Here is a 20,411-nt window from a genome sequence, read left to right on the forward strand (position 1 = left end):
CACCCCTTACTAATCCACTCCAACTCCTCACATCCACTTCTTACTAATCCAGTCCAACTCCTCACATCCACCCCTTACTTATCCAGTCCAACTCCTCACATCCACCCCTTACTAATCCACTCCAACTTCTCACATCCACTTCTTACTAATCCAGTCCAACTCCTCAAATCCATCCCTTTCTAATCCAGTCCAACGCCTCACATCCATCCCTTACTAATCCAGTCCAACTCCTCACATCCACCCCTTACTAATCCACTCCAACTCCTCACATCTACCCCTTACTAATCCAGTCCAACTCCTCACATCCACCCCTTACTAATCCACTCCAACTCCTCACATCCACCCCTTTCTAATTCAGTCCAACTCCTCACATCACCCCTTTCTAATTCAGTCCAACTCCTCACATCCATCCCTTACTTATCCAGTCCAACTCCGCACATCCACCCCTTACTAATCCACTCCAACTCCTCACATCCACTTCTTACTAATCCAGTCCAACTCCTCACATCTACCCCTTACTAATCCAGTCCAACTCCTCACATCCACCCCTTACTAATCCACTCCAACTCCTTACATCTACCCCTTACTAATCCACTCCAACTCCTCACATCCACCCCTTTCTAATCCATTCCAACTCCTCACATCCACCCCTTACTAATTCAGTCCAACTCCTCACATCCACCCCTTACTTATCCAGTCCAACTCCTCACATCCACCCCTTACTAATCCAGTCCAACTCCTCACATCCATCCCTTTCTAATCCAGTCCAACGCCTCACATCCACCCCTTACTAATCCAGTCCAACTCCTCACATCTACCCCTTACTAATCCAGTCCAACTCCTCACATCCACCCCTTACTAATCCAGTCCAACTCCTCACATCCACCCCTTACTAATCCAGTCCAACTCCTCACATCTACCCCTTACTAATCCAGTCCAACTCCTCACATCCACCCCTTACTAATCCAGTCCAACTCCTCACATCTACCCCTTACTAATCCAGTCCAACTCCTCACATCCACTTCTTACTAATCCAGTCCAACTCCTCACATCTACCCCTTACTAATCCAGTCCAACTCTTCCCATCCACCCCTTACTAATCCAGTCCAACTCCTCACATCCACCCCTTACTAATCCACTCCAACTCCTTACATCTACCCCTTAATAATTCACTCCAACTCCTCACATCCATCCCTTCTAATCCAGTCCAACTCCTCACATCCACCCCTTACTTATCCAGTCCAACTCCTCACATCCATCCCTTACTAATCCACTCCAACTCCTCACATCCACCCCTTTCTGATCCAGTCTAACTCCTTACATCCACCCCTTTCTAATCCAGTCCAACTCCTCACATCCACCCCTTACTAATTCAGTCCAACCCCTCACATCCACCCCTTACTTATCCAGTCCAACTCCTCACATCCATCCCCTTCTAATCCAGTCCAACTCCTCACATCCATCCCTTACTAATGCAGTCCAACTCCTCACATCCATCCCTTAATAATCCAGTCCAACTCCTCACACCCACCCCTTGCTAATCCAGTCAAATTCCTCACATCCACCCCTTATTAATAGTCCCTTATCCTCTCCCTGAGCCGTTACACAGGCTATAATCAGTCTAACTCTCCACATCCACCCCTTACTAATCCAGTTTAACTCCTCACATCACCCCTTTCTAATTCAGTCTAACTCCTCACATCCATCCCTTACTTATCCAGTCCAACTCCTCACATCCACCCCTTACTAATCCACTCCAACTCCTCACATCCACCCCTTACTAATCCACTCCAACTCCTCACATCTACCCCTTACTAATCCAGTCCAACTCCTCACATCCACCCCTTACTAATCCACTCCAACTCCTCACATCCACCCCTTTCTAATTCAGTCCAACTTCTCACATCACCCCTTTCTAATTCAGTCCAACTCCTCACATCCATCCCTTACTAATCCAGTCCAACTCCTCACATCCATCCCTTACTAATCCAGTCCAACTCCACATCCATTCCTTACTAATCCAGTCCAACTCCTCACATCCACCCCTTACTAATCCAGTCCAACTCCTCACATCCACCCCACACTAATCCAGTCCAACTCCTCACATCCATCCCTTCTAATCCAGTCCAACTCCTCACATCCACCCCTTACTTATCCAGTCCAACTCCTCACATCCATCCCTTACTAATCCAGTCCAACTCTTCACATCCACCCCTTACTAATCCACTCCAACTCTTCACATCCATCCCTTTCAAATCCAGTCCAACTCCTCACATCCATCCCTTACTAATCCAGTCCAACTCCTCACATCCATCCCTTACTAATCCAGTCCAACTCTTCACATCCACCCCTTACTTATCCAGTCCAAGGCCTCACATCCACCCCTTACTAATCCAGTCCAACTCCTTACATCCACCCCTTACTAATCCAGTCCAACGCCTCATATCCACCCCTTACTTATCCAGTCCAACTCCTCACATCCACTTCTTACCAATCCAGTCCAACTCCTCACATCCACTTCTTACTAATCCAGTCCAACTCCTCACATCCACCCCTTAATAATCCAGTCCAACCCCTCACATCCATCCCTTACTAATCCAGTCCAACTCTTCACATCCACCCCTTACTAATCCAGTCCAACTCCTCACATCCACCCCTTACTAATCCAGTCAAACTCCTCACATCCACCCCTTACTAATCCAGTCCAACTCCTCACATCCACCCCTTACTTATCCAGTCCAACCCCTCACATCCATCCCTTTCTAATCCAGTCCAACTCCTCACATCCACTTCTTACTAATCCAGTCCAACTCCTCAAATCCACCTCTTAATAATCCAGTCCAACTCCTCACATCCACTTCTTACTAATCCAGTCCAACTCCTCACATCCACCCTTAATAATCCAGTCCAACTCCTCACATCCATCCCTTACTAATCCAGTCCAACTCTTCACATCCACCCCTTACTTATCCAGTCCAACGCCTCACATCCACCCCTTACTTATCCAGTCCAACTCCTCACATCCACTTCTTACTAATCCAGTCCAACTCCTCACATCCACCTCTAAATAATCCAGTCCAACTCCTCACATCCATCCCTTACTAATCCAGTCCAACTCTTCACATCCACCCCTTACTAATCCAGTCCAACTCCTCACATCCACCCCTTACTTATCCAGTCCAACTCCTCACATCCATCCCTTTCTAATCCAGTCCAACTCCTCACATCCACCCCTTACTTATCTAGTCCAACTCTTCACATCCACCCCTTTCTAATCCAGTCCAACTTCTCACATACACCCCTTACTTATCCAGTCCAACTCCTCACATCCACCCCTTACTAATCCACTCCAAATCCTCACATCCACTTCTTACTAATCCAGTCCAACTCCTCACATCCACCCCTTACTTATCCAGTCCAACTCCTCACATCCACCCCTTACTAATCCACTCCAACTTCTCACATCCACTTCTTACTAATCCAGTCCAACTCCTCAAATCCATCCCTTTCTAATCCAGTCCAACGCCTCACATCCATCCCTTACTAATCCAGTCCAACTCCTCACATCCACCCCTTACTAATCCACTCCAACTCCTCACATCTACCCCTTACTAATCCAGTCCAACTCCTCACATCCACCCCTTACTAATCCACTCCAACTCCTCACATCCACCCCTTTCTAATTCAGTCCAACTCCTCACATCCATCCCTTACTTATCCAGTCCAACTCTGCACATCCACCCCTTACTAATCCACTCCAACTCCTCACATCCACTTCTTACTAATCCAGTCCAACTCCTCACATCTACCCCTTACTAATCCAGTCCAACTCCTCACATCCACCCCTTACTAATCCACTCCAACTCCTTACATCTACCCCTTACTAATCCACTCCAACTCCTCACATCCACCCCTTTCTAATCCAGTCCAACTCCTCACATCCACCCCTTACTAATTCAGTCCAACTCCTCACATCCACCCCTTACTTATCCAGTCCAACTCCTCACATCCACCCCTTACTAATCCAGTCCAACTCCTCACATCCATCCCTTTCTAATCCAGTCCAACGCCTCACATCCACCCCTTACTAATCCAGTCCAACTCCTCACATCTACCCCTTACTAATCCAGTCCAACTCCTCACATCCACCCCTTACTAATCCAGTCCAACTCCTCACATCCACCCCTTACTAATCCAGTCCACCTCCTCACATCTACCCCTTACTAATCCAGTCCAACTCCTCACATCCACCCCTTACTAATCCACTCCAACTCCTCACATCCACCCCTTTCTAATCCAGTCCAACTCCTCACATCCACCCCTTACTAATTCAGTCCAACTCCTCACATCCACCCCTTACTTATCCAGTCCAACTCCTCACATCCACCCCTTACTAATCCAGTCCAACTCCTCACATCCATCCCTTTCTAATCCAGTCCAACTCCTCACATCTACCCCTTACTAATCCAGTCCAACTCCTCACATCCACTTCTTACTAATCCAGTCCAACTCCTCACATCTACCCCTTACTAATCCAGTCCAACTCTTCCCATCCACCCCTTACTAATCCAGTCCAACTCCTCACATCTACCCCTTACTAATCCAGTCCAACTCCTCACATCCACCCCTTACTAATCCAGTCCAACTCCTCACATCTACCCCTTACTAATCCAGTCCAACTCCTCACATCCACTTCTTACTAATCCAGTCCAACTCCTCACATCTACCCCTTACTAATCCAGTCCAACTCTTCCCATCCACCCCTTACTAATCCAGTCCAACTCCTCACATCCACCCCTTACTAATCCACTCCAACTCCTTACATCTACCCCTTAATAATCCACTCCAACTCCTCACATCCATCCCTTCTAATCCAGTCCAACTCCTCACATCCACCCCTTACTTATCCAGTCCAACTCCTCACATCCATCCCTTACTAATCCACTCCAACTCCTCACATCCACCCCTTTCTGATCCAGTCTAACTCCTTACATCCACCCCTTTCTAATCCAGTCCAACTCCTCACATCCACCCCTTACTAATTCAGTCCAACCCCTCACATCCACCCCTTACTTATCCAGTCCAACTCCTCACATCCATCCCCTTCTAATCCAGTCCAACTCCTCACATCCATCCCTTACTAATGCAGTCCAACTCCTCACATCCATCCCTTAATAATCCAGTCCAACTCCTCACACCCACCCCATGCTAATCCAGTCAAATTCCTCACATCCACCCCTTATTAATAGTCCCTTATCCTCTCCCTGAGCCGTTACACAGGCTATAATCAGTCTAACTCTCCACATCCACCCCTTACTAATCCAGTTTAACTCCTCACATCACCCCTTTCTAATTCAGTCTAACTCCTCACATCCATCCCTTACTTATCCAGTCCAACTCCTCACATCCACCCCTTACTAATCCACTCCAACTCCTCACATCCACCCCTTACTAATCCACTCCAACTCCTCACATCTACCCCTTACTAATCCAGTCCAACTCCTCACATCCACCCCTTACTAATCCACTCCAACTCCTCACATCCACCCCTTTCTAATTCAGTCCAACTCCTCACATCACCCCTTTCTAATTCAGTCCAACTCCTCACATCCATCCCTTACTTATCCAGTCCAACTCCTCACATCCACCCCTTACTAATCCACTCCAACTCCTCACATCCACTTCTTACTAATCCAGTCCAACTCCTCACATCTACCCCTTACTAATCCAGTCCAACTCCTCACATCCACCCTTTACTAATCCAATCCAACTCCTTACATCTACCCCTTACTAATATACTCCAACTCCTCACATCCACCCCTTTCTAATCCAGTCCAACTCCTCACATCCACCCCTTACTAATTCAGTCCAACTCCTCACATCCGCCCCTTACTTATCCAGTCCAACTCCTCACATCCATCCCTTTCTAATCCAGTCCAACGCCTCACATCCACCCCTTACTAATCCAGTCCAACTCCTCACATCTACCCCTTACTAATCCAGTCCAACTACTCACATCCACCCCTTACTAATCCAGTCCAACTCCTCACATCCACCCCTTACTAATCCAGTCCAACTCCTCACATCTACCCCTTACTAATCCAGTCCAACTCTTCACATCCACCCCTTACTAATCCAGTCCAACTCCTCACATCTACCCCTTACTAATCCAGTCCAGCTCCTCACATCCATCGCTTACTAATCCACTCCAACTCCTCACATCCACCCCTAACTAATCCACTCCAACTACTCACATCCATCCATTACTAATCCAGTCCAACTCCTCACATCCACTTCTTACTAATCCAGTCCAACTCCTCACATCTACCCCTTACTAATCCAGTCCAACTCTTCCCATCCACCCCTTACTAATCCAGTCCAACTCCTCACATCCACCCCTTACTAATCCACTCCAACTCCTTACATCTACCCCTTAATAATCCACTCCAACTCCTCACATCCATCCCTTCTAATCCAGTCCAACTCCTCACATCCACCCCTTACTTATCCAGTCCAACTCCTCACATCCATCCCTTACTAATCCATTCCAACTCCTCACATCCACCCCTTTCTGATCCAGTCTAACTCCTTACATCCACCCCTTAATAATCCAGTCCAACCCCTCACATCCATCCCTTACTAATCCAGTCCAACTCTTCACATCCACCCCTTACTAATCCAGTCCAACTCCTCACATCCACCCCTTACTAATCCAGTCCAACTACTCACATCCACCCCTTACTAATCCAGTCCAACTCCTCACATCCACCCCTTACTAATCCAGTCCAACTCCTCACATCTACCCCTTACTAATCCAGTCCAACTCTTCACATCCACCCCTTACTAATCCAGTCCAACTCCTCACATCTACCCCTTACTAATCCAGTCCAGCTCCTCACATCCATCGCTTACTAATCCACTCCAACTCCTCACATCCACCCCTAACTAATCCACTCCAACTACTCACATCCATCCATTACTAATCCAGTCCAACTCCTCACATCCACTTCTTACTAATCCAGTCCAACTCCTCACATCTACCCCTTACTAATCCAGTCCAACTCTTCCCATCCACCCCTTACTAATCCAGTCCAACTCCTCACATCCACCCCTTACTAATCCACTCCAACTCCTTACATCTACCCCTTAATAATCCACTCCAACTCCTCACATCCATCCCTTCTAATCCAGTCCAACTCCTCACATCCACCCCTTACTTATCCAGTCCAACTCCTCACATCCATCCCTTACTAATCCATTCCAACTCCTCACATCCACCCCTTTCTGATCCAGTCTAACTCCTTACATCCACCCCTTAATAATCCAGTCCAACCCCTCACATCCATCCCTTACTAATCCAGTCCAACTCTTCACATCCACCCCTTACTAATCCAGTCCAACTCCTCACATCCACCCCTTACTAATCCAGTCAAACTCCTCACATCCACCCCTTACTAATCCAGTCCAACTCCTCACATCCACCCCTTACTTATCCAGTCCAACCCCTCACATCCATCCCTTTCTAATCCAGTCCAACTCCTCACATCCACTTCTTACTAATCCATACCAACTCCTCACATCCACCTCTTAATAATCCAGTCCAACTCCTCACATCCACTTCTTACTAATCCAGTCCAACTCCTCACATCCACCCTTAATAATCCAGTCCAACTCCTCACATCCATCCCTTACTAATCCAGTCCAACTCTTCACATCCACCCCTTACTTATCCAGTCCAACGCCTCACATCCACCCCTTACTTATCCAGTCCAACTCCTCACATCCACTTCTTACTAATCCAGTCCAACTCCTCACATCCACCTCTTAATAATCCAGTCCAACTCCTCACATCCATCCCTTACTAATCCAGTCCAACTCTTCACATCCACCCCTTACTAATCCAGTCCAACTCCTCACATCCACCCCTTACTTATCCAGTCCAACTCCTCACATCCATCCCTTTCTAATCCAGTCCAACTCCTCACATCCACCCCTTACTTATCTAGTCCAACTCTTCACATCCACCCCTTTCTAATCCAGTCCAACTCCTCACATCCACCCCTTACTTATCCAGTCCAACTCCTCACATCCACCCCTTACTAATCCACTCCAACTCCTCACATCCACTTCTTACTAATCCAGTCCAACTCCTCACATCCACCCCTTACTTATCCAGTCCAACTCCTCACATCCACCCCTTACTAATCCACTCCAACTTCTCACATCCACTTCTTACTAATCCAGTCCAACTCCTCAAATCCATCCCTTTCTAATCCAGTCCAACGCCTCACATCCATCCCTTACTAATCCAGTCCAACTCCTCACATCCACCCCTTACTAATCCACTCCAACTCCTCACATCTACCCCTTACTAATCCAGTCCAACTCCTCACATCCACCCCTTACTAATCCACTCCAACTCCTCACATCCACCCCTTTCTAATTCAGTCCAACTCCTCACATCACCCCTTTCTAATTCAGTCCAACTCCTCACATCCATCCCTTACTTATCCAGTCCAACTCCGCACATCCACCCCTTACTAATCCACTCCAACTCCTCACATCCACTTCTTACTAATCCAGTCCAACTCCTCACATCTACCCCTTACTAATCCAGTCCAACTCCTCACATCCACCCCTTACTAATCCACTCCAACTCCTTACATCTACCCCTTACTAATCCACTCCAACTCCTCACATCCACCCCTTTCTAATCCATTCCAACTCCTCACATCCACCCCTTACTAATTCAGTCCAACTCCTCACATCCACCCCTTACTTATCCAGTCCAACTCCTCACATCCACCCCTTACTAATCCAGTCCAACTCCTCACATCCATCCCTTTCTAATCCAGTCCAACGCCTCACATCCACCCCTTACTAATCCAGTCCAACTCCTCACATCTACCCCTTACTAATCCAGTCCAACTCCTCACATCCACCCCTTACTAATCCAGTCCAACTCCTCACATCCACCCCTTACTAATCCAGTCCAACTCCTCACATCTACCCCTTACTAATCCAGTCCAACTCCTCACATCCACTTCTTACTAATCCAGTCCAACTCCTCACATCTACCCCTTACTAATCCAGTCCAACTCTTCCCATCCACCCCTTACTAATCCAGTCCAACTCCTCACATCTACCCCTTACTAATCCAGTCCAACTCCTCACATCCACCCCTTACTAATCCAGTCCAACTCCTCACATCTACCCCTTACTAATCCAGTCCAACTCCTCACATCCACTTCTTACTAATCCAGTCCAACTCCTCACATCTACCCCTTACTAATCCAGTCCAACTCTTCCCATCCACCCCTTACTAATCCAGTCCAACTCCTCACATCCACCCCTTACTAATCCACTCCAACTCCTTACATCTACCCCTTAATAATCCACTCCAACTCCTCACATCCATCCCTTCTAATCCAGTCCAACTCCTCACATCCACCCCTTACTTATCCAGTCCAACTCCTCACATCCATCCCTTACTAATCCACTCCAACTCCTCACATCCACCCCTTTCTGATCCAGTCTAACTCCTTACATCCACCCCTTTCTAATCCAGTCCAACTCCTCACATCCACCCCTTACTAATTCAGTCCAACCCCTCACATCCACCCCTTACTTATCCAGTCCAACTCCTCACATCCATCCCCTTCTAATCCAGTCCAACTCCTCACATCCATCCCTTACTAATGCAGTCCAACTCCTCACATCCATCCCTTAATAATCCAGTCCAACTCCTCACACCCACCCCATGCTAATCCAGTCAAATTCCTCACATCCACCCCTTATTAATAGTCCCTTATCCTCTCCCTGAGCCGTTACACAGGCTATAATCAGTCTAACTCTCCACATCCACCCCTTACTAATCCAGTTTAACTCCTCACATCACCCCTTTCTAATTCAGTCTAACTCCTCACATCCATCCCTTACTTATCCAGTCCAACTCCTCACATCCACCCCTTACTAATCCACTCCAACTCCTCACATCCACCCCTTACTAATCCACTCCAACTCCTCACATCTACCCCTTACTAATCCAGTCCAACTCCTCACATCCACCCCTTACTAATCCACTCCAACTCCTCACATCCACCCCTTTCTAATTCAGTCCAACTCCTCACATCACCCCTTTCTAATTCAGTCCAACTCCTCACATCCATCCCTTACTTATCCAGTCCAACTCCTCACATCCACCCCTTACTAATCCACTCCAACTCCTCACATCCACTTCTTACTAATCCAGTCCAACTCCTCACATCTACCCCTTACTAATCCAGTCCAACTCCTCACATCCACCCTTTACTAATCCAATCCAACTCCTTACATCTACCCCTTACTAATATACTCCAACTCCTCACATCCACCCCTTTCTAATCCAGTCCAACTCCTCACATCCACCCCTTACTAATTCAGTCCAACTCCTCACATCCGCCCCTTACTTATCCAGTCCAACTCCTCACATCCATCCCTTTCTAATCCAGTCCAACGCCTCACATCCACCCCTTACTAATCCAGTCCAACTCCTCACATCTACCCCTTACTAATCCAGTCCAACTACTCACATCCACCCCTTACTAATCCAGTCCAACTCCTCACATCCACCCCTTACTAATCCAGTCCAACTCCTCACATCTACCCCTTACTAATCCAGTCCAACTCTTCACATCCACCCCTTACTAATCCAGTCCAACTCCTCACATCTACCCCTTACTAATCCAGTCCAGCTCCTCACATCCATCGCTTACTAATCCACTCCAACTCCTCACATCCACCCCTAACTAATCCACTCCAACTACTCACATCCATCCATTACTAATCCAGTCCAACTCCTCACATCCACTTCTTACTAATCCAGTCCAACTCCTCACATCTACCCCTTACTAATCCAGTCCAACTCTTCCCATCCACCCCTTACTAATCCAGTCCAACTCCTCACATCCACCCCTTACTAATCCACTCCAACTCCTTACATCTACCCCTTAATAATCCACTCCAACTCCTCACATCCATCCCTTCTAATCCAGTCCAACTCCTCACATCCACCCCTTACTTATCCAGTCCAACTCCTCACATCCATCCCTTACTAATCCATTCCAACTCCTCACATCCACCCCTTTCTGATCCAGTCTAACTCCTTACATCCACCCCTTAATAATCCAGTCCAACCCCTCACATCCATCCCTTACTAATCCAGTCCAACTCTTCACATCCACCCCTTACTAATCCAGTCCAACTCCTCACATCCACCCCTTACTAATCCAGTCCAACTACTCACATCCACCCCTTACTAATCCAGTCCAACTCCTCACATCCACCCCTTACTAATCCAGTCCAACTCCTCACATCTACCCCTTACTAATCCAGTCCAACTCTTCACATCCACCCCTTACTAATCCAGTCCAACTCCTCACATCTACCCCTTACTAATCCAGTCCAGCTCCTCACATCCATCGCTTACTAATCCACTCCAACTCCTCACATCCACCCCTAACTAATCCACTCCAACTACTCACATCCATCCATTACTAATCCAGTCCAACTCCTCACATCCACTTCTTACTAATCCAGTCCAACTCCTCACATCTACCCCTTACTAATCCAGTATAACTCTTCCCATCCACCCCTTACTAATCCAGTCCAACTCCTCACATCCACCCCTTACTAATCCACTCCAACTCCTTACATCTACCCCTTAATAATCCACTCCAACTCCTCACATCCATCCCTTCTAATCCAGTCCAACTCCTCACATCCACCCCTTACTTATCCAGTCCAACTCCTCACATCCATCCCTTACTAATCCATTCCAACTCCTCACATCCACCCCTTTCTGATCCAGTCTAACTCCTTACATCCACCCCTTAATAATCCAGTCCAACCCCTCACATCCATCCCTTACTAATCCAGTCCAACTCTTCACATCCACCCCTTACTAATCCAGTCCAACTCCTCACATCCACCCCTTACTAATCCAGTCAAACTCCTCACATCCACCCCTTACTAATCCAGTCCAACTCCTCACATCCACCCCTTACTTATCCAGTCCAACCCCTCACATCCATCCCTTTCTAATCCAGTCCAACTCCTCACATCCACTTCTTACTAATCCATACCAACTCCTCACATCCACCTCTTAATAATCCAGTCCAACTCCTCACATCCACTTCTTACTAATCCAGTCCAACTCCTCACATCCACCCTTAATAATCCAGTCCAACTCCTCACATCCATCCCTTACTAATCCAGTCCAACTCTTCACATCCACCCCTTACTTATCCAGTCCAACGCCTCACATCCACCCCTTACTTATCCAGTCCAACTCCTCACATCCACTTCTTACTAATCCAGTCCAACTCCTCACATCCACCTCTTAATAATCCAGTCCAACTCCTCACATCCATCCCTTACTAATCCAGTCCAACTCTTCACATCCACCCCTTACTAATCCAGTCCAACTCCTCACATCCACCCCTTACTTATCCAGTCCAACTCCTCACATCCATCCCTTTCTAATCCAGTCCAACTCCTCACATCCACCCCTTACTTATCTAGTCCAACTCTTCACATCCACCCCTTTCTAATCCAGTCCAACTCCTCACATCCACCCCTTACTTATCCAGTCCAACTCCTCACATCCACCCCTTACTAATCCACTCCAACTCCTCACATCCACTTCTTACTAATCCAGTCCAACTCCTCACATCCACCCCTTACTTATCCAGTCCAACTCCTCACATCCACCCCTTACTAATCCACTCCAACTTCTCACATCCACTTCTTACTAATCCAGTCCAACTCCTCAAATCCATCCCTTTCTAATCCAGTCCAACGCCTCACATCCATCCCTTACTAATCCAGTCCAACTCCTCACATCCACCCCTTACTAATCCACTCCAACTCCTCACATCTACCCCTTACTAATCCAGTCCAACTCCTCACATCCACCCCTTACTAATCCACTCCAACTCCTCACATCCACCCCTTTCTAATTCAGTCCAACTCCTCACATCACCCCTTTCTAATTCAGTCCAACTCCTCACATCCATCCCTTACTTATCCAGTCCAACTCCGCACATCCACCCCTTACTAATCCACTCCAACTCCTCACATCCACTTCTTACTAATCCAGTCCAACTCCTCACATCTACCCCTTACTAATCCAGTCCAACTCCTCACATCCACCCCTTACTAATCCACTCCAACTCCTTACATCTACCCCTTACTAATCCACTCCAACTCCTCACATCCACCCCTTTCTAATCCATTCCAACTCCTCACATCCACCCCTTACTAATTCAGTCCAACTCCTCACATCCACCCCTTACTTATCCAGTCCAACTCCTCACATCCACCCCTTACTAATCCAGTCCAACTCCTCACATCCATCCCTTTCTAATCCAGTCCAACGCCTCACATCCACCCCTTACTAATCCAGTCCAACTCCTCACATCTACCCCTTACTAATCCAGTCCAACTCCTCACATCCACCCCTTACTAATCCAGTCCAACTCCTCACATCCACCCCTTACTAATCCAGTCCAACTCCTCACATCTACCCCTTACTAATCCAGTCCAACTCCTCACATCCACCCCTTACTAATCCAGTCCAACTCCTCACATCTACCCCTTACTAATCCAGTCCAACTCCTCACATCCACTTCTTACTAATCCAGTCCAACTCCTCACATCTACCCCTTACTAATCCAGTCCAACTCTTCCCATCCACCCCTTACTAATCCAGTCCAACTCCTCACATCCACCCCTTACTAATCCACTCCAACTCCTTACATCTACCCCTTAATAATTCACTCCAACTCCTCACATCCATCCCTTCTAATCCAGTCCAACTCCTCACATCCACCCCTTACTTATCCAGTCCAACTCCTCACATCCATCCCTTACTAATCCACTCCAACTCCTCACATCCACCCCTTTCTGATCCAGTCTAACTCCTTACATCCACCCCTTTCTAATCCAGTCCAACTCCTCACATCCACCCCTTACTAATTCAGTCCAACCCCTCACATCCACCCCTTACTTATCCAGTCCAACTCCTTACATCCATCCCCTTCTAATCCAGTCCAACTCCTCACATCCATCCCTTACTAATGCAGTCCAACTCCTCACATCCATCCCTTAATAATCCAGTCCAACTCCTCACACCCACCCCTTGCTAATCCAGTCAAATTCCTCACATCCACCCCTTATTAATAGTCCCTTATCCTCTCCCTGAGCCGTTACACAGGCTATAATCAGTCTAACTCTCCACATCCACCCCTTACTAATCCAGTTTAACTCCTCACATCACCCCTTTCTAATTCAGTCTAACTCCTCACATCCATCCCTTACTTATCCAGTCCAACTCCTCACATCCACCCCTTACTAATCCACTCCAACTCCTCACATCCACCCCTTACTAATCCACTCCAACTCCTCACATCTACCCCTTACTAATCCAGTCCAACTCCTCACATCCACCCCTTACTAATCCACTCCAACTCCTCACATCCACCCCTTTCTAATTCAGTCCAACTTCTCACATCACCCCTTTCTAATTCAGTCCAACTCCTCACATCCATCCCTTACTTATCCAGTCCAACTCCTCACATCCACCCCTTACTAATCCACTCCAACTCCTCACATCCACTTCTTACTAATCCAGTCCAACTCCTCACATCCACCCCTTACTAATCCAGTCCAACTCCTCACATCCACTTCTTACTAATCCAGTCCAACTCCTCACATCTACCCCTTACTAATCCAGTCCAACTCTTCCCATCCACCCCTTACTAATCCAGTCCAACTCCTCACATCCACCCCTTACTAATCCACTCCAACTCCTTACATCTACCCCTTAATAATCCACTCCAACTCCTCACATCCATCCCTTCTAATCCAGTCCAACTCCTCACATCCACCCCTTACTTATCCAGTCCAACTCCTCACATCCATCCCTTACTAATCCATTCCAACTCCTCACATCCACCCCTTTCTGATCCAGTCCAACTCCTTACATCCACCCCTTTCTAATCCAGTCCAACTCCTCACATCCACCCCTCACTAATTCAGTCCAACTCCTCACATCCACCCCTTACTTATCCAGTCCAACTCCTCACATCCATCCCCTTCTAATCCAGTCCAACTCCTCACATCCATCCCTTACTAATGCAGTCCAACTCCTCACATCCATCTCTTAATAATCCAGTCCAACTCCTCACACCCACCCCTTGCTAATCCAGTCAAATTCCTCACATCCACCCCTTATTAATAGTCCCTTATCCTCTCCCTGAGCCGTTACACAGGCTATAATCAGTCTAACTCTCCACATCCACCCCTTACTAATCCAGTCCAACTCCTCACATCTACCTCTCACTAATCCAGTCCAACTCCTCACATCCACCCCTTACTACTCCAGTCCAACTCCTCACATCCCCCTTACTACATCCAGGTCAAGTCACACCCACCCAGTACTACATCAAGTCCAACTCAGAAGTATCTCTTACTACACCAGTCCCTCCCCCCCCCATCAGGGGCGACGTGATGGTCCCAAAAGTGGTGGTGGTGGGGGGTACAATTTATTTATTTTAACAACTTATCTCGTATTTATTTTCGGTACCGCATACAAAATGTAAATAGGTGAAGTCCGAAAAAAATATGTCATTTTCTTTTGGTATTATTTCGAAGGCAGTATTTTCTTTCCCTTCTGCACTTTAAAATGTATTTTGTCGTTTCTCTGTTAATACTTCCCTATCCATACTTATTAGAAATAGAAAGGCCCTTGTGTTTGTCATTTTACTAATATCTATACTGGTTTTGTATGTTTCTCTTATTGAATTATATGCAGTACACACTGCAAGAAAGTGCTCCTAATTTGCAGATCGTGCACTTTCTCTCATCCGGGGGTATATATGGTCTGATGTGTCTCCCTGTTGCAATGGCCAAATTGTAGTTGCTATTAAGCTACAATGTTGTGAGGGCAACCCTTTGTTGTACATTACAGGGCCGTAGCAAGGGGTGGGGCACTGAGGGCATGTGCCTCCCCCCCCCAAATATGTTTAAAAAATATAAGGAAATGCCCAGTAGGGGCGTGGATGTGCCCCAATATTTTCTTACTGTTTTTGTATTGTGCCCCCCAATCTTTCGTTGTCTGCTACGGTTCTGCATTTAGAAACATTGTTATCATTACCTTATTTGTAATTATCATAGATTCCTAGATGAAGGTGCATTCCAATCCAAAAAGTAGAAAAATAGACTTTATAGTGGCTCCAACTCAGTTCGATGGATATCAGGCGTTCCTTTAGTAGCCCTTGTTTGGTGTACTTACAAGAACAAATGGTTGTCTGCTATTTTTGTGAAACAATGATGCCCTATAAAAACAGATTTGGAAGGAAAATGTTTTTTTTATTGTTTGTCAATCCCTTGTCTTTCCCTCTCTACTCCCTCGATGCTGATGCAAGTGTAAGAATATGAAAGCCTAAATATTCCCCTTTTTGTCTAAAATGAGCGCACATTTTAAAATGGTTCAGCTTAATTTTGTTTCTGAGCATGAAAGTATGCTTGTGTGCGACAGGAGGAATAATAGCTAAAGGCGGCAACAGAGCCTGAACCTCTGGAGAGCCGGCTAGCAGCAACATGTACGATGTCATATGAACATGCGCACCAGAACAAAGTGCTGAAGGCGGCAATATATTATACCTAGGTCACAGCGTGCTGTGCATGATGACGAAATTACCATGCCATTATAGCAACAGGCTGATTCCCAAGAGACATAAGCGTGTAAAATGACCCCAATATTTTTCAGTGTTCAACGCAGTGAGCTGTGCATGGCGTAACTGACTAAGACAGGGCTGGGATCCTGGTTCTTGAGCTGGTACCTCAGGTTCCTTTGAAATCTCGGTTTCTAATCCCTGTTATATCCCATGCGCTAAAGATAATTTATCAAGCAATCAATTTTTATATGTAACACTATTTAGGTACATGTAAAAACCGAGCGTTCTTGTAAAAAAATACATCCTCTCAGAAAAATGGGGGGCACCCCCACCGCCCCTATACATCCACTTCAATTCACAGTCCAGTCCATCTCAGAACCATCCCTTACTACACCCATTCCACTTCAGAACCACACGGTACTACATACAGCCCATCTCAGTACCACCCTCTACTACATCCAGTCCATCTCAGTACCACCCTCTTCTACATCCAGTCCATCTCAGAACCACCCTTACTACATCCAGTCCATCTCAGAACCACCTCTTACTACATCCAGTCCATCTCAGTACCATCCCTTACTTGTCCAGTCCATCTCAGTACCACCCTCTACTACATCCAGTCCATCTCAGTACCATCCCTTACTACATCCAGTCCATCTCAGTAACACCCCTTACTACATCCAGTCCATCTCAGAACCACCCCTTACTACATCCAGTCCATCTCAGTACCACCCCTTACTACATCCAGTCCATCTCAGAACCACCCCTTACTACATCCAGTCCATCTCAGTACCACCCCTTACTACATTCAGTCCATCTCAGTACCATCCCTTACTACATCCAGTCCATCTCAGTACCATCCCTTACTACATCCAGTCCATCTTAGTACCACCCCTTACTACATCCAGTCCATCTCAGTACCACCCCTTACTACATCCAGTCCATCTCAGTACCATCCCTTACTACATCAAGTCCATCTCAGTACCATCCCTTACTACATCCAGTCCATCTCAGTACCACCCCCTACCATATCCAGTCCATCTCAGAACCACCCTCCTCTACACCCAGTCCATCTCAGAACCACCCCTTACTACATTCAGTCCATCTCAGAACCACCCCTTACTACATCCAGTCCATCTCAGTATCACCCTCTACTACATCCAGTCCATCTCAGTACCACCCCCTACTACATCCAGTCCATCTCAGAACCACCCTCTTCTACATCCAGTCCATCTCAGAACCACCCCTTACTACATCCAGTCCATCTCAGTACCATCCCTTACTACATCCAGTCCATCTCAGTAACACCCCTTACTACATCCAGTCCATCTCAGTACCACCCCTTACTACATCCAGTCCATCTCAGTACCACCCCTTACTACATCCAGTCCATCTCAGAACCACCCTCTTCTACATCCAGTCCATCTCAGTACCATCCCTTACTACATCCAGTCCAACTCAGTAACACCCCTTACTCGTCCAGTCAAACTCAGTACCACCCTCTACTACATCCGGTCCATCTCAGAACCATCCCTTACTACATCCAGTCCATCTCAGAACCACCCACTACTACATCCAGTCCATCTCAGAACCACTCCTTACTACATCCAGTCCATCTCAGTACCACCCCTTACTACATCCAGTCCATCTCAGAACCACCCCTTACTACATCCGGTCCATCTCCTTACCACCCATTACTACATCCAGTCCATCTCAGAACCACCCTCTTCTACATCCAGTCCATCTCAGTACCATCCCTTACTACATCCAGTCCAACTCAGTAACACCCCTTACTCGTCCAGTCAAACTCAGTACCACCCTCTACTACATCCGGTCCATCTCAGAACCATCCCTTACTACATCCAGTCCATCTCAGAACCACCCACTACTACATCCAGTCCATCTCAGAACCACTCCTTACTACATCCAGTCCATCTCAGTACCACCCCTTACTACATCCAGTCCATCTCAGAACCACCCCTTACTACATCCGGTCCATCTCAGTACCACCCCTTACTACATCCAGTCCATCTCAGAACCACCCCTTACTACATCCAGTCCATCTCAGTACCACCCCTTACTACATCCAGTCCATCTCAGTACCACCTCTCACTACATCCAGTCCATCTCAGTAACACCCCTTACTACATCCAGTCCATCTCAGTACCACCCCCTACTACATCCAGTCCATCTCAGTACCACCCCTTACTACATCCAGTCCATATCAGTACCACCCCCTACTACATCCTGCCCATCTCAGAACCACCCTCTTCTACATCCAGTCCATCTCAGTACCACCCCCTACCACATCCAGTCGATCTCAGAACCACCCTCTTCTACATCCAGTCCATCTCAGTACCACCCCCTACCACATCCAGTCCATCTCAGTACCACCCCCTACCACATCCAGTCCATCTCAGAACCACCCTCTTCTACATCCAGTCCATCTCAGTACCACCCCCTACCACATCCAGTCCATCTCAGAGCCACCCCTTACTACATCCAGTCCATCTCAGTACCATCCCTTACTACATCCAGTCCATCTCAGTACCATCCCTTACTACATCCAGTCCATCTCAGTACCACCCCTTACTACATCCAGTCCATATCAGAACCACCCCTTACTACATCCAGTCCATCTCAGTACCACCCCTTACTACATCCAGTCCATCTCAGTACCACCCCTTACTACATCCAGTCCATCTCAGTACCACCCCCTACTACATCCAGTCCATCTCAGTACCATCCCTTACTACATCCAGTCCATCTCAGTACCATCCCTTACTACATCCAGTCCATCTCAGTACCACCCCTTACTACATCCAGTCCATCTCAGTACCACCCCTTACTACATCCAGTCCATCTCAGTACCATCCCTTACTACATCCAGTCCATCTCAGTACCATCCCTTACTACATCCAGTCCATCTCAGTACCACCCCCTACCTCATCCAGTCCATCTCAGAACCACCCTCTTCTACATCCAGTCCATCTCAGAACCACCCCTTACTACATTCAGTCCATCTCAGAACCACCCCTTACTACATCCAGTCCATCTCAGTATCACCCTCTACTACATCCAGTCCATCTCAGTACCACCCCCTACTACATCCAGTCCATCTCAGAACCACCCTCTTCTACATCCAGTCCATCTCAGAAGCACCCTTTACTACATTCAGTCCATCTCAGTACCACCCCTTACTACATCCAGTCCATCTCAGTACCACCCTCTACTACATCCGGTCCATCTCAGAACCACCCTCTACTACATCCGGTCCATCTCAGAACCACCCTCTACTACATCCAGTCCATCTCAGTACCACCCCTTACTACATCCGGTCCATCTCAGTACCACCCCTTACTCGTTCAGTCCATCTCACTAACACATCTTACTAATCAATTGATTTATACACATCCTGCTAGCTACATATTTAGTCACATGTAAACTGTGCATACATATAAAAATACTTTGGGACCCAGAAAAGTGAGGGCTAGTGCGCTTCCCCCCCCCCCCCCCCAATCCACCTCCCCTGGATAAGAGTAGTTGCTTTCACCTTGGTTGAATTCATATCTTCAAGATCATTTATCCCTTAGACTGATGCCTGAGTATCTTGATCTTGCTGTGTTAATTTTTGTATCTTTGGGGGTTGTGGGTACTTCTCTTGGCTGGTACATGCCAAGGTGTCAATGGGTT

At 47.2% G+C, this 20,411-nt stretch overlaps 1 protein-coding gene across 1 annotated transcript; it reads left to right on the plus strand.

Moving 5' to 3' along the window:
- Positions 1-17,033: 17,033 nt before the first annotated feature.
- Positions 17,034-20,100, plus strand: LOC125570164 (extensin-2-like). The gene is made up of 2 exons (XM_048731369.1): positions 17,034-17,987; positions 18,202-20,100. The coding sequence occupies exons 1-2, from the start codon at positions 17,034-17,036 to the stop codon at positions 20,098-20,100; spliced, it is 2,853 nt and encodes a 950-aa protein (XP_048587326.1).
- Positions 20,101-20,411: the final 311 nt, after the last annotated feature.

This window comes from Nematostella vectensis, chromosome 1, assembly GCF_932526225.1.
Source record: "Nematostella vectensis chromosome 1, jaNemVect1.1, whole genome shotgun sequence".
Taxonomy (NCBI): domain Eukaryota; kingdom Metazoa; phylum Cnidaria; class Anthozoa; order Actiniaria; family Edwardsiidae; genus Nematostella; species Nematostella vectensis.

What these genes read in the sequence shown, in the direction of transcription:
- LOC125570164 (XM_048731369.1), top strand. Translation starts at nt 17,034, where the DNA reads ATGGGGGGCACCCCCACCGCCCCTATACATCCACTTCAATTCACAGTC. An exon ending in ACTACATCCAGTCCATCTCA is followed by an intron (nt 17,988 to 18,201) that starts GTACCATCCCTT and finishes TTACTCGTCCAG; the next exon opens with TCAAACTCAGTACCACCCTC.